Source organism: Siphateles boraxobius, unplaced genomic scaffold (assembly GCF_051911475.1).
Source record: "Siphateles boraxobius isolate OS27281-9 unplaced genomic scaffold, OSU_SipBor_1 65, whole genome shotgun sequence".
NCBI lineage: Eukaryota > Metazoa > Chordata > Actinopteri > Cypriniformes > Leuciscidae > Siphateles > Siphateles boraxobius.
In genome coordinates, this window is record NW_027509192.1 from 20,179,522 (window position 1) to 20,196,617 (window position 17,096).

The 17,096-nt window shown below is 37.3% G+C and overlaps 1 protein-coding gene across 3 annotated transcripts in view; it reads right to left on the reverse strand.

The window, feature by feature from the left end:
* Window positions 1–73: 73 nt before the first annotated feature.
* Window positions 74–17,096, reverse strand: part of cdk10 (cyclin dependent kinase 10) — a 30,666-nt gene continuing 13,643 nt past the window's right edge. For all 3 annotated transcript variants that reach the window (XM_077211393.1, XM_077211395.1, XM_077211394.1), the window contains exons 7-14: window positions 15,685–15,752; window positions 13,148–13,200; window positions 10,334–10,403; window positions 10,181–10,240; window positions 7,955–8,078; window positions 1,010–1,149; window positions 808–860; window positions 74–413 (exon numbers count right to left, since the gene is read on the reverse strand). In XM_077211393.1, coding sequence (XP_077067508.1) covers window positions 319–413; window positions 808–860; window positions 1,010–1,149; window positions 7,955–8,078; window positions 10,181–10,240; window positions 10,334–10,403; window positions 13,148–13,200; window positions 15,685–15,752 — 663 coding nt within the window. In that variant the 3' untranslated portion in view covers window positions 74–318. The remainder of the gene's footprint in view (window positions 414–807; window positions 861–1,009; window positions 1,150–7,954; window positions 8,079–10,180; window positions 10,241–10,333; window positions 10,404–13,147; window positions 13,201–15,684; window positions 15,753–17,096) is intronic.

Sequence of the window (17,096 nt, forward strand, 5' to 3'; positions counted from 1 at the left end):
AAACAGGTTAATCCCACAATCAACCCCAGCAAAGGACGTTTTAATATAAATAAATCACATAAGTGACATTAGATTGTATTTAGAACAGTTTTTTTAATATTTGTACAAAAAATGCAGCAGCATAATTTAAGTATAACTAGCTTAACAAGGATATTTGTATTATTTACAATGTATCTTGTGTCTGTAAGTCTGAACTTTAACATGTAATTTGCAAAATATCTTACAGTATAAGAACACATGAAACTCATTTGCGATATGACATGATGTATGACATATTGCGATATGTGATATTATCGTCACTCATCAGTCCACAGAATATCATACTTTGCTTCTTTTAGACTGGCTTTCATTCACAGAACCCCCCCGTTTGTTTCTGTGGTGAGGAAACGTGGGCATCAGCTCTGGTTCACATGCTGCAGAGAGAAACATGGAGAAAACAGCAGCAAAATCTTCTTAAAACATCATCTCAATACAGAGAAATGTGTAACACTTTACAATAAGCATTTTTTAAATATTAGTTCATTTGTATTAGTCAATGTTTTTTAAACACGATGGCAATCAAATTAACATGATGGCAATCAAAGGCTGTATTTGTTAACATTAGTTAATTCACTGTGAACTAACATAATAAAAATTCAGCTGTTCATTATTTGTTCAACTAACGTTAACTAACAATGAGCAATACATTTGTTACAGTATTTATTCATCTTTGTTAATGTTAGTTAATACATTAACTAATGCTAACCATGAGACCTTATCATAAAGTGTTACAGAGAAATGTGTAAAACTAAATAAGCCTGTACTTACGCAAGGGCTTTTCCTTGAAGTAGGAACTTTCCAAACAATCTTTAGCTGTGGCTCTATAAGAAACAAACATACTGTCATGCTATTTAATATTGCACTTATTGTCACATAAACATCATTTTGGGACCATAAACATCTACTGTTTGTCTTATTATATATATATATATATATATATATATATATATAAAATGTGTGTTTATTGTACCTGCGCTGTGGGTTGTACATGAACAGAAGGTTGAGCAGTCTCAAACCAGCTTCTGATAACCAGGTGAACTTGTTCTTTAAGTTGTTGTAGGGCTGCTTCCTCAGACTGTACTGCCCAACCAGAGGTAGACGCGAGAATCCCTAAAATTCACAAGAAACTCCATATATAAATTCAAGTTTTCAAATGTTGTTTATGCGTCTATGTGGTGTTTTTAATATGCAATATGCTTTAAGACAAACCATGTGCAAATTCATAAGTCAACACCATTGCTATATTTGAGTATTTTCTCTTTAAAACTGCAGTGAACCAAAGACAGTCTTAAAAAAGCGGTTTGAAATCGCTGGTGTTTCTGACGTCACAAACTACCTTGTAACCAATCAGGTCAACAAGCCGGCGGGCTTTAGCATATCATTACTATTCTCTGAAGCAGTGGAGTCTCAAGAGAAGCAGTTTATCCCGGTGTATTTATCTGTTGATATGAAAAATCGTGTACATTTAGCAATATAGCGGGTGAATTATGTAAATGATTTAGAATATCAGTGGAAAACGGCATATAGGTAGTGGTAGAAAAAAAGGATGTAGTTTTTTATCCTAACAATAAGCCCTATATTACAAAGGACATCAAAAAGTGCATCAATAAAAAAAAAAAGCTGGCATTTAGGAACAGGGATAAGTTAGGATTATTAGTGGCACAGAAATAATTAAAATATCATTTGAAAAAAAGCAACAGCACAGGCAAGCTATGGAATAGTTTTTATACTTCTAACACAAGAAAACTTTGGGAAACAATGAAATTAGTCACTTATATGAATCCTGCTAAGAAACATATTATAACATTAGATAATTTCCAGAGACCAAATGAGCTAAACGATTTTTATTTGAGATTTGAGGTACAAACCGAGTTAGACGAGAGTAATAGCATACTGCAATTAGTTTCTGTTAATAAAGAGGCCCTCTGGGTGGAAGTAGACCCACATGATGTGCAGCACTTTTTTAGGCGCTTGTGCACTAACAAGGCTACTGGGCCAGATGGTTTACCAGCCTTTTTGTTATAAAACTGCGCTGAGGAGCTTGCAATAGCACGGTGTCCGTTATTTCAGTGATCTCTGGATACCCATACTGTACCAGCATTGTGGAAAAAGTCTTACATAATACCAATTCCTAAAAAACCTGGTACTAGAGCAAATAATGATCTTTGCGCTGTCGCTTTAACTTCAAATGTCATGAAGTGTTTTGAAAAAATCGTAACTTCATTGCTGGAAAAATAATTAGAGTCAAAATTAGACACCTGTCAGTTTGCCTATAAGCAGAACAGAAGTACTGAGGTTGCTGTTCTTAGCATTGTTCATCTTCTGTCTAAGCATCTTGAAAATACTAAAGCTTATGCTCGTATGTTATTCGTTGATTTTAGTTCAGCATTTAATACTGTGCAGACACATCTGCCTTTGGAGAAGCTGTATGGTATGGGTGTCAGTGCTTTTTTAATTAAATGGTTTATTATTTTTTAAGTAATAGAACTCAGAAGGTCAGAGTCAATGAAATACTTTCTGAAGTGAGATACAGTAACCACAAGGGTGTGTGTCATCACCTGTGCTTTTTGCTTTGTATACAAATGATTGCAGGAGCACACATAATAACAATAGTATTATAAAATACGCTGATGATACTGTTATTCTGAGTCTCCTACACAAAGACATGGACCTATCATCCTACCATAGTGAAATAGATACTTTCATTCAGTGGTGTGACAAGAACTGTCTTGTGTTAAATGTAAAAAAACACAAGAAATGGTCCTTGACCCAAGAAGTGGTCCTTGACCCAAGAAGTGTATCTGAACACAAGTCTGTGATCATTGAAGACAGTGATACAGCAAGTTACATCTTATAGATACCAGGGTTTTCATATGGACAATGTTCTTTGTTGGAAGACACACATTGACAGTCTGTGCACACGACTACAACAGAGGCTTTACTTTTTAAGAAGATTGAGACTGTATGGGGTGGGCAGTGATATTTTACTTGTTTTTTACCAAGCCACAATTGAAAGTCTTATTATGGGCCAAGCACCGAAGGTGCGGAGGCACCTATTGTTATTGTTCCCGTTCTTATTATTATTCGTCTTCTTCCGCCCTTGGAGTCTATGGCAGCCCATAGAACCGATTGCGGGAAAGTTGTTTTGGTTTGACATTCTAATAGAGGACAGTCCCAACATTAAATACACCAATTTTGGTGTTTCTAAGTCATTCCCTCTCGCGCCACCACCTGTCCAAAGTTTCACTTTTATTTCGCTAATAACTTTTGAACCGTAAGGCCAATCAACAAAATTATTTTTTCATCTGATTCCTGAGCTCATGACGGTTCGATTGCACCCTATGCCGTCATTTCCGTAATAAAAATATGGCCGCCATCTTGAACTTCCTGAAAAAGCTACTTTTTTGAACTCGTCCTAGACGGTTTGTCCGATTTGCACGAAAATTGAACAAGATCATCTTCAGGCAGTGCTGACAAAAAGTTATTAGATTCAAATTGATTCGTTAAATCGTTTTCGATAACCACTCAAACAAATTTTACGTAGCGCTTGCAAAAACAGTCGTAAGGCTGTATCTTCGCAATGGTTAATTGTATTCAGACCAAACTTGGTACGTGTCATCACAAGCATAACCTGAGGAAACATGCTGCGTTTCGGCGCAGCGCCACCTACTGGTCCGGAGATATGAAAAATGGCTATTTTTGCTTATAACTAGGGCTGGACGATATGGCCAAATTTTATATCACGATATATTTCTTAATTTCGGTCGATACGTTATAATTCCGATATCGATACGAACAATATAAAAGCCTCAGAAAAACTGCCAAGAACGCCCATAACAGATGTCTGTTCCTACAATCTTCTGAAAAATGAATTTGCCAAGTCTATGAAATCTGCTGGAGTCTTTCGCTACTGCACCATAACAAACTACATGAAGCAATGAAATAACCCATCATAACAATAATATTCTCTTCTCAATACCTGCTACAAGACTATGAAAGCATATGGGTAGCAATATTCCGTTTGAAATGTAATATGCAAAATGACAATGTAATATGTAAAATGGCAATGCATTTCTGTTTTTAAATTTACATTTGCCATTACATTTGTGCAACATTTGGTACACAAAATGGGGGAATTTTTTTCCGATTTAAATCCCATTTCCTGCATTTACATAAATTTAGGGACTATGGTGTTACAAAATCCAGGAAATAATTAAGTTGATTATAATGATAAATTCTGCCAAAAATAAAAGTAGGCTACTAAACTATGTATAACAAAAATATGTCTTACTTTTTTCAAGACTTGAGATAATCATTTTATAAAGTCAAAAATGTTCACCATTAATGTTTTGTGTGTAAATAAAACTGAAATATACAGAAATTGAATAAGGTTATCAAATAGTCTGAACTGCATAAATTATAAATTAAATATAGATTAATCCTTATTAAACTACACACGTGCTTTAGACAACATCAGTGAGTAATTTGCTCTGTTCCCCTTTGTTCTTTGGTTAACTTAACTGACAGACAGAATTGGCTGCTGTCCCTTTAAGATCTGTCACTGATGAGAGGATCTTACGCATTTAATTTTCTCATTTAGGCTACTCTTAACTTTCATTTAAGATTTTATTTAACTCATTTAGACTGTTCTTGTGAGGATACAATTGACAAAACGGACATTTTGGCATAAATGTGTGTGTTATTCAAGCGCTAAAGAAAGAGAACTGGATTCTGCACGTCGTGTGCGTGTGTGTGCGCGCGTCAGGACATTCACAGGGAGCGATACCTGCTCATTGGAACTTTCGGTGAGCTATTTTTAGAGTGTGGACGCGACGTTCCTGACCACGGACGAGCGCATCGGCACAGTCCATCTCCTGATCCTCGTCTGATGTGTTCCCGCTGCTAGTCGGACTCGGCAGTCACACTCCGGCACATTTTGCAGCACGCTGAAACGCCGAAACACCACTGAATGTATACCACTGAATTAGTCTTTCCTCTCTTATCAACTATTTCGTCTGCTTTCTCCTCACTTGTGGAAGCTCGTTCAGTCACATTTGCATTGCGGTCAGGGGCGCTCATTCTGTGGCTGAAACTTGCCGCGTTGGGAGATCCGCTGCTCTGAGCAGTGGCTGCGTGTCTGTGGTGTACGTCATCAGGAAAGTAGCCAATTGTGTTCTGCTCTTTCTGACGGCTGCGCGCCTAACGTCAGTCAGTGACAAATGCTGCAATGTATATTGAAATATCGAAAATGTGTTTAAAAATCATATCACCGTTATCGAAAAAAAAAATATCGCGATATATATTGATATTGAATTATTGTCCAGCCCTACTTATAACTTATGATCAGTTTGTCCAAAAATCATAAAATTGGTCTTGTTAGATTCAGGGCGTCATGCCTGATATCCAGTTTTCCCATATCGGCCATTTTGTCTGTCAGCCATTTTAAATTATGTGCTAAAATGCTGTATTTTCTGAGCGCATGAACGAATTGTTACGAAACTCGGTATGGGTCATCAGTACGATGCCCTGAAGGAGCCTGAGAAGTTTCAAAACAGCGCCACCTAGTGGTGATTTTCCCCCCAAATTCTTATAACTTTGGGCGCGGTCGACTTATTTTCACGGGAGTCATCTTTTTGAGTTCCTGAATCGTTGCCGAGTCCAATGATACCAAACATGCGATTTAGCGCAAAAAAACATTTGGCTATATCTTCAAAACTGCTTGTCCGATTGAGACGAAACAACCGTCAGAAGTTTGGAACCATAGCTTGTTAACTACATGCCTATGCCCAGATGCCAAAATATTGATAGCAAGGGGTAGTAAAATTCAATCAAAGTCACGTGTCAGTCATTTTTGATGCGTTTTTTCATATAAATGTCAATAACTCGGAAGCGAATTGAGATATTTTCACCAAATTTGGCACACACATGTATGGGCTCATTCTGAGGACACAGGAAAAAAATTGTGAGATTTTGCCTCTTGGTGGTGCTATAATAGATCAAAACATTAAATTCCCATTGACTTCAATACAGTTTTGTGATGTAAAATGCTATACTTAACAAATGCATTACTGCCACATTATGAAACTCAGAATTTGCCACCAGCACCATCTCCTGAAGGTACTCAAAAGATTTTGAGACAGCGCCACCTTTTGGTCAAAAGTTATAATTAAATATCCAAAAATGCTAATAACTTTTGAATGAATTTGCCTATTGTAATGACTCTGGACTTAATTGATTCCTTGGGTTATGCTGAAAACAAAGATATCAATTTTGCCAAAGTCAGCCAAACTTCCTGTCCGCCATCTTGATTTTCATTAAATACCTATTTTTTCGATCTCCTCCTAGACCGTTTGTCCGATTTTCACCAAAATCGAATCGTATCTTCTTCATACCATGCCGACTAAAAGTTATGGATGTTGTGTTGATAGACGAAACCGTTTTCGTATACCGCAGCATCAAAGTTGAGGCATGCTGCCAAAATGACTATTCAGACTTTATATCTGCAATGCCTTGACATTTTGAAACCAAACTTTGTATGTGTCATTGTCATCTCACTCTGACCACATCACATCAATTTCGTAACTGCGCCACCTATTTGTTGAAAGAGATAAAGCATTAAATCATCTTATAAGTTACTTTATATATGATTTTTCAGCCATTTTCCCAAAATTCTCTTAAAATGTCTTTAATTGCTCCTTGCTGCAGTTGGTCTGCGTCTCCCACCAATGATGGCATCTGTTGCCGCTTCTTGCGCTTGGCCCCGGTAATGGCTGCTTGCAGCTATATTTCGTTATGGAATCATAGTCTGGTTTGGAAATTTGTCTGTTCAATTGAAAAACAAATTGGCCTATATCCACAAAACAGCCCTGAAAATCATAGGAATAAAACAATATGAACCCACACAGTCTCTATACGAAGAGGCAATGAGAAGAGCGACGAGTATTAGTACTGACTCTGAACATCCTCTTTTTAGCGAATACCAGGCTCTGCCATCGGGAAAGAGACCGAGAATGCCAATTTGTAAAAATAATAGACTGAAGCTTTCATTTGTTCCAGCCTCGATAAATTTGTTGAATATGACCCGGAACAATGCACATATAGCACATTAGCAGTAGCACTTTACTGTGTTAAGCACTTTACATATCTTGTATTTTATTTGTATACGTTGTTGTGCTGTGTACATTGTTGTGTTGTGTGTTGTGTGTTGGGTAATACTGTAGCACTTTGCCCAAGACAAATTTCCCTTCGGGGACCAATAAAGTTTATCCTATCCTATAGTTCATCATATCATCGTAATATGAGTGTTTCTAAGGACGTTGTTTTTTAGAAGGCCGCTGTCCGACTCTGAGATTATGAACGGGAGCATGGTTTGTGTAACATTAGCAACACATTATTAGCTGTTTGATAACGGTAATTAATATGAATAGCCTTTTGCTTGAATACGTTATGTAGCCGACGTTGTAGAGAGCGATACATAAAACTCGTTACCATTCTAATACATTGACGAGGCTAAATAATTCACTTTTCCACTTCTTCAGAATCAGTTTCTGGTTCAAATATACAGTATATGGTTAAATTAAACCACACTTGCCATTGTACAACGTTTACTATAGTAAATTTGACAGAGTGGAGGCGGGGCTCATTTGCATATTCATTAATCCGGATATACTAAATGAAGCAATTACATTCAAGCTCATTTAAGGAATGAAGTTTTTTTTTTTCACAGAAAAAAAAAGAAATATCTGAATTTTGGTGATCAAAATTTTGTTTTAAGGGATACAATTATTGACTTACAAGGGGGACTTTGATGAACATTGATAGTATAAGCTAAACGCTTATAGATTTTAAGTATTTTTTCACTTCTAAAACACACTTTCTACATTTATGGATCCCATTTTGAAGCTAAACTCAATACCGGCCAGATGCTCTCGTTGGGCGTTCCCAACAGCTGTACGATCAAATCCACCTGCTGGATCTCCGAAGCTCCAGGCAGAAGAGGCTTATGGGCAAGAAGCTCAGCAAAGATGCAGCCAACGGCCCTGCAATAGGAGAACATAGACATCTGTTCATTAAGCACTGAAAGAATTCTGCTCCGGTTTGTGGGAGTCCAAGATCAAGAAAGGGAGAGAAAGAGCTAAGAAAGATCTATAACCTAGACTTTAAAGCGACAGATGATGATTATATGTAAGAGTAACCGCTGATAACTTTTTAAATGTCACTCTCCACAAAATTTATGACGTTACATTTTGTTTTGAAGGAAAGGGTGTTTTTCACACTCTCTCTCACTCACACACACGGTATTTTGATCCCTCTTGGGTGATCCGACCACAATTGGCCAGACAAGACAAATCATCGTTTAGACCTTTTGACATGCAACTCAAATGTGTCTTCTGTGACTTTCTCTAATCAGAGAAATCTGTGCCTGGAATTCGGATCAGCCAACTCTCACGTAATCCTGAGACCCCGGCCCGGATACGTGCCCAAGGTTCCCAACAATCCTTTTAGGGATCAGGTGGTGAACCTACAAGCAGGGCCAGATTCATGCATAGGCATTCTAGGCACATTATTTCACTCTAATGCTAAAACTATGTAAGATAATTACCTTATAAATTAATACAATTTAAAATAGTCATTTTTAACATAACTATTCACCCTTTACGCATTTGAAGTGCCACAAGCAGTTTGGAGAGTCTCTGCTCATTTACGATGCAAGGGTAAAGTGCCACGAGCAGTTTGGAGAGTCTATGCTCATTTACGATGCAATAGTAAATAAAGAACTGGCTCTCTGAATAAGTACAGCGTTTTCTTTACTTAAACACTTTATATATAAAGGGTAATCTTTTATGTATTTGAGGAGCGGAGAAGAGTGTCTTGCATTTGTCGTTGAGTCACAGACAAAATAGCCTATGCGTAACGCTTCATTATAATGTGAGATTTTGGCCAAATGACAGAGAAACAGAAAAAAACGAGCGCCCACATAGCTACAATAATCTTCATAACCTTTAAGCGGATGAAAATGTGATGTGATGGACTGACAGCCTCAGATTCAGCCGCTCTAATGACGAAAAAACTCGACATTCACCGGACAAAAACTTCCTAACTTAATTTGAGCTTAATACACATACGAGTATATGATCACAAACAGTATTAAGCCACAATGTCAAATTTGACATAACAGTGTTTAATTATTATTATTTTTAAGTGTTTCCCCCCCATTTCCTTCAAAAGTAGCAGTTTTGGTCATATGGTGTGAGGGTCCAAAACTTGCTTTTGCCTATGTCACAATATGAGGTAAATCCGGTCCTGCCTCCAAGCGCTGCCGCTGGAGGAGGTAGACCCAGCCTTTGTTTTGCTCTTTGTGCCATTCACGCTTCCTTTACGTGGACTGAATGCAGAGCTTCAGGACCTCAGACCAGCTCTTTGTCTGTTCTGCCAGCAGAAGGGAAAGGCTGTCACCAAGCAGAGGTTGGCCCACTGGATAGTGGACACCATAGTCTTGCCATATCAGGCCCAAGTCCAGCCGTGACCCCTTGGGGTGCCACAAATACTGTACCACAGCTGACCAGCCAGTACATACAGTCTCGGCTCCTCGGCGCAAAACTGGAATGTGCGAGTGCAAGAACGCTTCCTTATATACCCGCTTCGCGGGACGGGGTGTGCAATGCAAATCTCGCACGCCAATGTCCATTGGCTTGTTTAGTTTACACTCGAAGGTTGATTGGGCTGTCAGGCGAGATCCCAATTCGTCAGTTCAGTTCTGACGTAACGACTCCATTCCCTACTTACATTGTTACATTGACCTAGATGTTCTTATAATTGTAGTATAATGACAATAATGGAGATGCACTGTTAAATAATGATTGCAGTAAGAGTAATAAAATCAAAGCTCATGTAAAAAAAAAGGGGGCTAGGTATAGTAGGTGACTTATTTTTTTTTACCTATATTTATTGACTTATAATTTCCATAATAATTTCCATTGATGGCTGCCTATCTGAAATACTGGCTCGAGACACAACCAAAAAGCTTATGTCTTTAAAGACTCTGTTCCTTCTGCTTCTTTCCACTTTGTCCTGACTAATATCTAAAAAGGTAATCTGATTATACAAGACTTGGTTCTGGCACTGTTTGTTCAGTTCTCACCACATGTCCAGGGCAGTCGTTTGAGTTTTGGTCCCTAGGAGGAGCTCTGGTGCACGATACCTGTGAAGAAAACATTGTCAGTAATGGAAAGAGGGATTTGATGGATTAGCGGGATGATAGAGAGACTAATCAGCCTGAAGTTTATCTGCTTACCACAGAGTGACTACTCGAGGAGTCATGGGCTGTAAAGGGATACCATAAACACGCGCCAGACCAAAGTCAGCTGAGGAAAAAAACATCAGACATCCATCACTGACAGAAAACAGAAGTCCACATACATAGCAGCTCATTGAGTTCCTGATTCAGAATATGTGGGTGAATCTCATAAAACCTGCCAAGAACATTGTCTAAGTCATAGTTCACCCCAACATCTAACAGTTGGGGGGTCAATAAACATAACATTTCTCAAAAGCAATTTTTGAAAGGGACACAAATAATACAGACAAAATTGTACTTGTAAGGATGTGTGTACAGTGGACAACAACACAAAGCTATAGTTGTTTAAATAGGAGTTTGGTTCATAAATTCACCACGTGGTCATATTATGATAATTAAATTATCTTGCGTCCTCCACATAGTATTTTAGGTTACGTCTGGGACAGAGGACGTCTCTTACTTAGATATTCAACTGTAGCAAGCCCATTGATCTGCCACTTAACATTATATTGAGCAAAGATCAACACAATGGTAGATCTACAATATTAGCCTAATACCAGTTCACACATAGGCGTATCGTGAGACTCTCAGCCTTTGTCTTTAATGGCTCTGGGAGCCCTTGTCCAAGTCTTTGAATAGTTATGCTTATTGGATTATGATTGGTAACACTCTAGAGTCTGGGACGGGTTCCTATAGCTGTATACTTAATTTGCATGCTTTGTTTAAAATGCCCCTATTATGGATTTTTGAAAATGACCTTTCGTGTGGTGTGTAACAGCTCTAAGTGAATAAAAACATCCTGCAAAGTCTGAAAATCTGAAAGTGCACTGTATATTAAGTTATTGTCTTTCAAAAGTAAGAGTCGACTCTTGAGACAATGAAATGAATCGTTTTTAAACGAGCCATAAGCTGTTTCGTTGTGACGTCAAGATATATTGTCTGCCCACTTATTGCGCGCACAGACACCAGGGAAATCTTGAACCTCAAACCTGCAGCTGATTCCTGTGGATACTGGATAGCATCATGTTGAGAAGACAGCACTGTGCTCTACATACAATGTGAAGGTAAAGCCAATTTTTTTTCACTGCCAAAAGGCGAGCATGTGAAGAATCAGTGGTTAAAATTCATCTTTACCACCATACCACAGCAGTATAATCCTAAACTTTTTCTGTGTTCCCTTTATTTTACTGACGACTGCTTCTCAAATCTCAGAGTTCAATGCAGGATTCACAAACCACTTGCTCTTGAAAGAGGTGTTCAAAATACTTAAGTTTTGAGTTTTATACGTTACTGTCTTACTGAAATACTTCTGCTAATCAGGTGTGGGCCACTATTTCCTAAAACTGTGTCTATTAATGCAGATTGCCTGTCGTTCTCACTACTTTGAGGAAAGATAAAGCATGGAGCAAGATTTGTTTTACCAACGTTTATGTTAACGTGACATCAGTCATTCACGCTAAAGCTCGGCTAATGTATGCACTGTTATTGATAAATCTTCCACATGTTCACCGTAATTAATTAGAAAAATACTCTGTAAATAAATAAGTACAAGTAAAATAATTGATATGTTGATGGACATGCACTTGTTAATGCTGATGGTGAGGAATTAGTTGCAAAATCTCATAATGGAACTTACCTCAAACTGAGTAGTGTATCACTGAGAAACATCCTGTTTGAGGTGTCTTTGCGATGGAGGTTCGGGTTGAATAACTAGTTCTTCCAGTGTTTCAGCATCGGACTGGCGCTCGGATTGATATGGTAAAATCGACGTCATTGTTCGTTACTGTGTTTAGTTTACGGTGTAGGAAGCCTTAGGACAGCTGACGGTGTTGGCAATGGACATTTTGGTTTTCTACGCGCGGGTAACCCAGTCACAACAGACTGAGCTGTCTGGCCAATCAGAGAAGAGTAGCTTGTGGAAAGGAGTGATTTAGAGAGATTGATTCATCTGACGAGTCGTTTGAGAATCATTGAAAATGTGGAGATGTAGAAATGTATATTATGAGAAAATGAAACAGTTTTTTGACCTTAGATGCATGTAAACCTGTTGTAGGAGACTCCAAAACAACATTAGGAAACTTTAAAATAGCATAATAGGGGCACTTTAAGGTCGTCACCCAGATGCTTTCCAAGCACTGCCCTCTAAATGTTTATAAACTACAGTGTACACGGCCTTAGTTAGACTTGATGACTGCAGCTACCGACAGCTCGTGTTCTCAATAAACAATCCCGCTGAAGATACAACCAAGTCTCCTGGTCTTCGCTTGTGAGTGTCCTACACTACTCAAAACTATCCCAAAACTAGCGTTCCGGAGGGTAAAATCCGTTTTTTTGGCGGGGTTCCCCTGGTGTTATTGGTGTCGATTCAACCCGCGGACTTCAAAAACAACCTGGGGCAACAGTGTAAAAGTAGCCCAATTCTGCGGGAAAACTGCAGACTTGGCAACACGGCCACAGTGGACTAAAGCACTGTAAGGCAAGGGAGGGAGGACTCAAAATGTTTATTTTTGCCCCGTACTACTTACTAAATTGTTTTATATATATATAATTTTTAATATATATGTATTATTTTATTATTTAAAATACACAGCATGATTTTTTAATGCTAATTTTTTGGGGGAGGGGGGGTGACCCTCAGATGGGGTAGGTCCCGACCCCCCTGCAATATCCGCCTATGCATAAAGATAAATCAAGCCTACTTCCAAGAGCATTTTCACATTATTCATGACAATTAAATCACATTTGCCACTCAAATTCTCACTATTCTCTAAATTTTATTTGTATAAAAAAAGTTTATTTATATCCACTCACCTATCTTAACACAGCCCTTGTCTGTCATCAGTAGATTGGACACCTTCAAATCCCTTTAATAAAAATCATAAGCATCAACATGAGAAAAAACGAAATTCATAATTTAAGTTCCACATTATTCATACTGGATAATCAGTATACACAGTGTCTGTCAAAAGTTTGGAAACATTGTAATTTTTAATGGTTTTGACAAAGTATCTTCTGCTCACTAAGGCTGCATTTATTTAATCCATACAGTGTTTCATACAGTGAAAACAGTGAGTAATATTGTGAAATATTACTACAAATTAAAATGACTATTTTCTATTTGAATGTATTTTAAAATGTAATTTATTCCTGTGATCAAATCTGAATTTTCCGCATCATTACTCCAGTCTCCAGATCCTTCAGAAATCATTCCGATATGCTGATTTGCTGCACAAGAAACATTTCTGATTATCATCAATGTTGAAAACATCTGTGCTGCTTAATATTGTGGAAACTGTGATGCTTTTTTCAGGATTCTTTGATGAATACAAAGTTCAATGAACAGAATTTATTTGCCTTTATAAAATGTAAATCTTATGCAACATTACAAATGTCTTTACTGTCACTTTAGATAATCGTATTTAAATATATATAAATACTGTGTAAAATGTACACATTTTTTAACTTTACCAAACATTTTTGAATGGTTTTATTGTTTCCACACAAATGTTAAGCAGCAAAAACTATTTTCAAAATTGATAACCATAAGAAATGTTTTTTGAGCAACACATCAGCATAGAATGATTTCTGAAGGATCATGTGACACTGAAGACTGGAGTCATCATGTAATTTATTCATCACAGTATTACATTACATTTTAAATGTATTCAAATAGAAAATAATAATTTTAAATTGTAATCATATTTCACAATATTACTCTTTTTACTGTATTTTTGACTAAAGGGGTGGTAAAACACATTTTTTCGAAGGCTTGATTGTGTTTGTGGGGTGCACTGTAACATGTGTTCATGCTTCGTTTTTAAAAAATTGCATATTTTTCATATATTTTACCTATTCGACACCGCTCTGTCCATCCTTGTAAAAACGGTCTGATGGTTTCCGGGTTTTATGAAGCCAGTCCCTCAAAAATACGCAATGGGCTCAGATTGGTTAGCTGGCCCAGTGTGTTGTGATTCGCTAACCGCCTAGTGCACATTTTCGGAAACGTCACGCCCCTTACCTTTACCGGTAGTTTGTGCTTTGGAGTATTATAAACGATGGCGACAATAAAACCAATCGGACCCAGAGAATGTTAGTGAAGATGATCGAGCAGAACCTGTTCATGAACGGCTGTTAAACGACGTTTCAGAAAGGTTTGTTTTTTTCGTTGTTGTTGTTGTCTGATTACTTTTTAGATACGCTGTTATTTAATTGTACTAATTATTATAGTATTACAAAAAATAAGCTTCATAAACAAGAATTTCATTTAATCGTTCTAACAAATTATACTAACGTTACAGTCCTCAAAGGGATATTTTTGAGTAAAGACTGCGGATCTATATGATCGTTACTGACTGTATGGCACCGTTTCTTTTGTATTTTTAGAACGATTGTAGCCAAATATCCTTCGCCAAAACTATTAACCCAAACGAACACTAAACATTGGCTTTACTACAGTAGCCAAATCAAACACAGAACCATGTTTAGCATGCGTGTAGATAAACAAGCAGTTAAACAATACATAAAAGCTCTAATCAAAGAATAATTACACTGATTCCAAGTTTGCTGTTGAGATTAAAAAAAAAGTTTGTACCGTTAGGTTTGAATGAGCATTTAACAAACTGGTTTGCAGAGCCAAACAGCGTTGTCATTTGTTTACTTCCTTGCTAAAACGTACAATTAACAATACAAATTATTACAGGAAAACACATTGACGAAAAATAAATCACTTACAGGTTGTGGCCCGTAAACAACAGCTTCTGTTCTTAAAGTTGGAACTGCTCCATCTTTCAGGACAAGCCGTTGTGTGAATCCTGCATTGAACTCGCCAAGATTGTGGAAGCTTTCCTCCATAAAATATGCAGCACAGAGAGCGAGATTTGAGTAATAATTATGAGGGACCGAGTTAAAAATAAATTTTAACCATTGATCCCTAACTCCCAAAATAATGGGATTTGCTGACGTCAGCAACGTGTACGTCAGACGGAGGAACGTTGTGTAGTCCCTACCGGCCGTTTGCTGTAGTCCTTAGAAATTGATTTCTTTAAAAGCAAATATCTCCCTTTGCTTTGAACTTTGAGCGTTGTAAATGTGCAGATGTTGTTTATGCTCAAACAGCAACATTACACACTAGCTAAAGTTAGAAAAGTGAAATCGTGTTTTACCACCCTTTTAAATAAATGCAGCCTTGGTGAAACTTTTGACAGGTACAGTAATACTTAGTAGCAAGGGCTCTTAAATGTAGAAAAGAAAATTATTTTTCACTCAGTGTTCACTGTGCAGTTGAAGAAATAGACCTGAAATGTCTTACTGAACAGAAAAAGCTTTAATTAATATTAGTACGCTCTGACCTATGAAGAATGAAGTTGTGATGTAAATACTCCAGTCCTTTAAGCAGCTGAAGAACTATACACTTCACCTGTGAAAAGCAAACAAAAGATTAATACAGCTGCAAGCAGCAATTCAGGGACCAAAGGACAACATTGCCAGATATATAATGAATTAATTATATTAGAGATAGCATTTCCAATGATTATTGTAATAAACATCTAGTTAGGTGTCCTCGACATTGAATTATTGATGCATTAAATGCAAACTCATTTATAGTTTGGCCTCATTTATAAACACGCATACAATCAGATTTGATCCTAAATTCCATGGGGTCCATCCTGCATCAAAAGTGAAGAACAAAACGGAATTTTAAAACCGATGTGAAAATGTTCTTATGAGTATGCAAGTAGAAGAGCATGCATACAAACTCTCTGTGCTTATATACCAAACATAATTTACTATATCTAACATAATTTACTAAAATGTAAAGATAAATAGAGAATCGTGTCCAATATGCACTAATATTATTTTATGCACACATGAGCAACATTAACTGCTTTGTGATAATTACAATCACTGAAATTTATTCTTTTTGTTAATCAATTTTCTTGTGTGTGAATTTACACAGAATTTACGTTGGCCAGAAACCGGGCCATGCCTAGCGTATATACACCCATGATGATTAGCGTCATACTCCTTATGAACCATAAAGCGGAATTCTGCATTCAGCCCATTCTGTACATGGAGTCGAAGCGCTTGTTCACTTGAATTAAAGATGAACTGCAATTTATTAAGAGGGATACAGTTAAGAACTTTTTTGTGCGTACAGCTGTTTTATAAATCGTTAGTAGGAACATTTCGAAAACTGTCAAACATCCAGATATAGAATGATTTTAAATGAGGCCCTAGGTTTTCATTGAAATACTTCAATCACTTTAATCTGCATGACCCAATGAATTTAAAATGAGGACTCAGGCCAATAGGCCATATTTACAAAATGTTATGCTTCTTCCAAATTTCTTAGGTACTTTCAGAGCATGGTGCTGATGAAACATACCAAAGAGTTGGTTGGGCTGAAGAGCAATATAGCCCAATAAAGAATTTAAGAGTACTCCCAATATAGCCAAGATCATTTTCAGATTTAATGACCTGTAGAGCCGTAACTGCTCGGGTATCTTCAGGATGTGGTGGCGATGACATATCAAACTTAGTTTCAACAGGGTAAAGCATTACAGCCTGTTTTGCATTCAGCCTCACTTCACGTTTGTTCTGACAAATTCATCGAAGCGTATATAAAAACGGTTGGCAATTATAATTGAAAAGCTTTTAATAACTTTTGATCATGATGGCCTCAAGATGCTCTAACCATAGGAAAGAGCTCAAAAATTTCTATTTAAAAATTCAAATGGCAGAAATTCTGGTTGGGCACAAG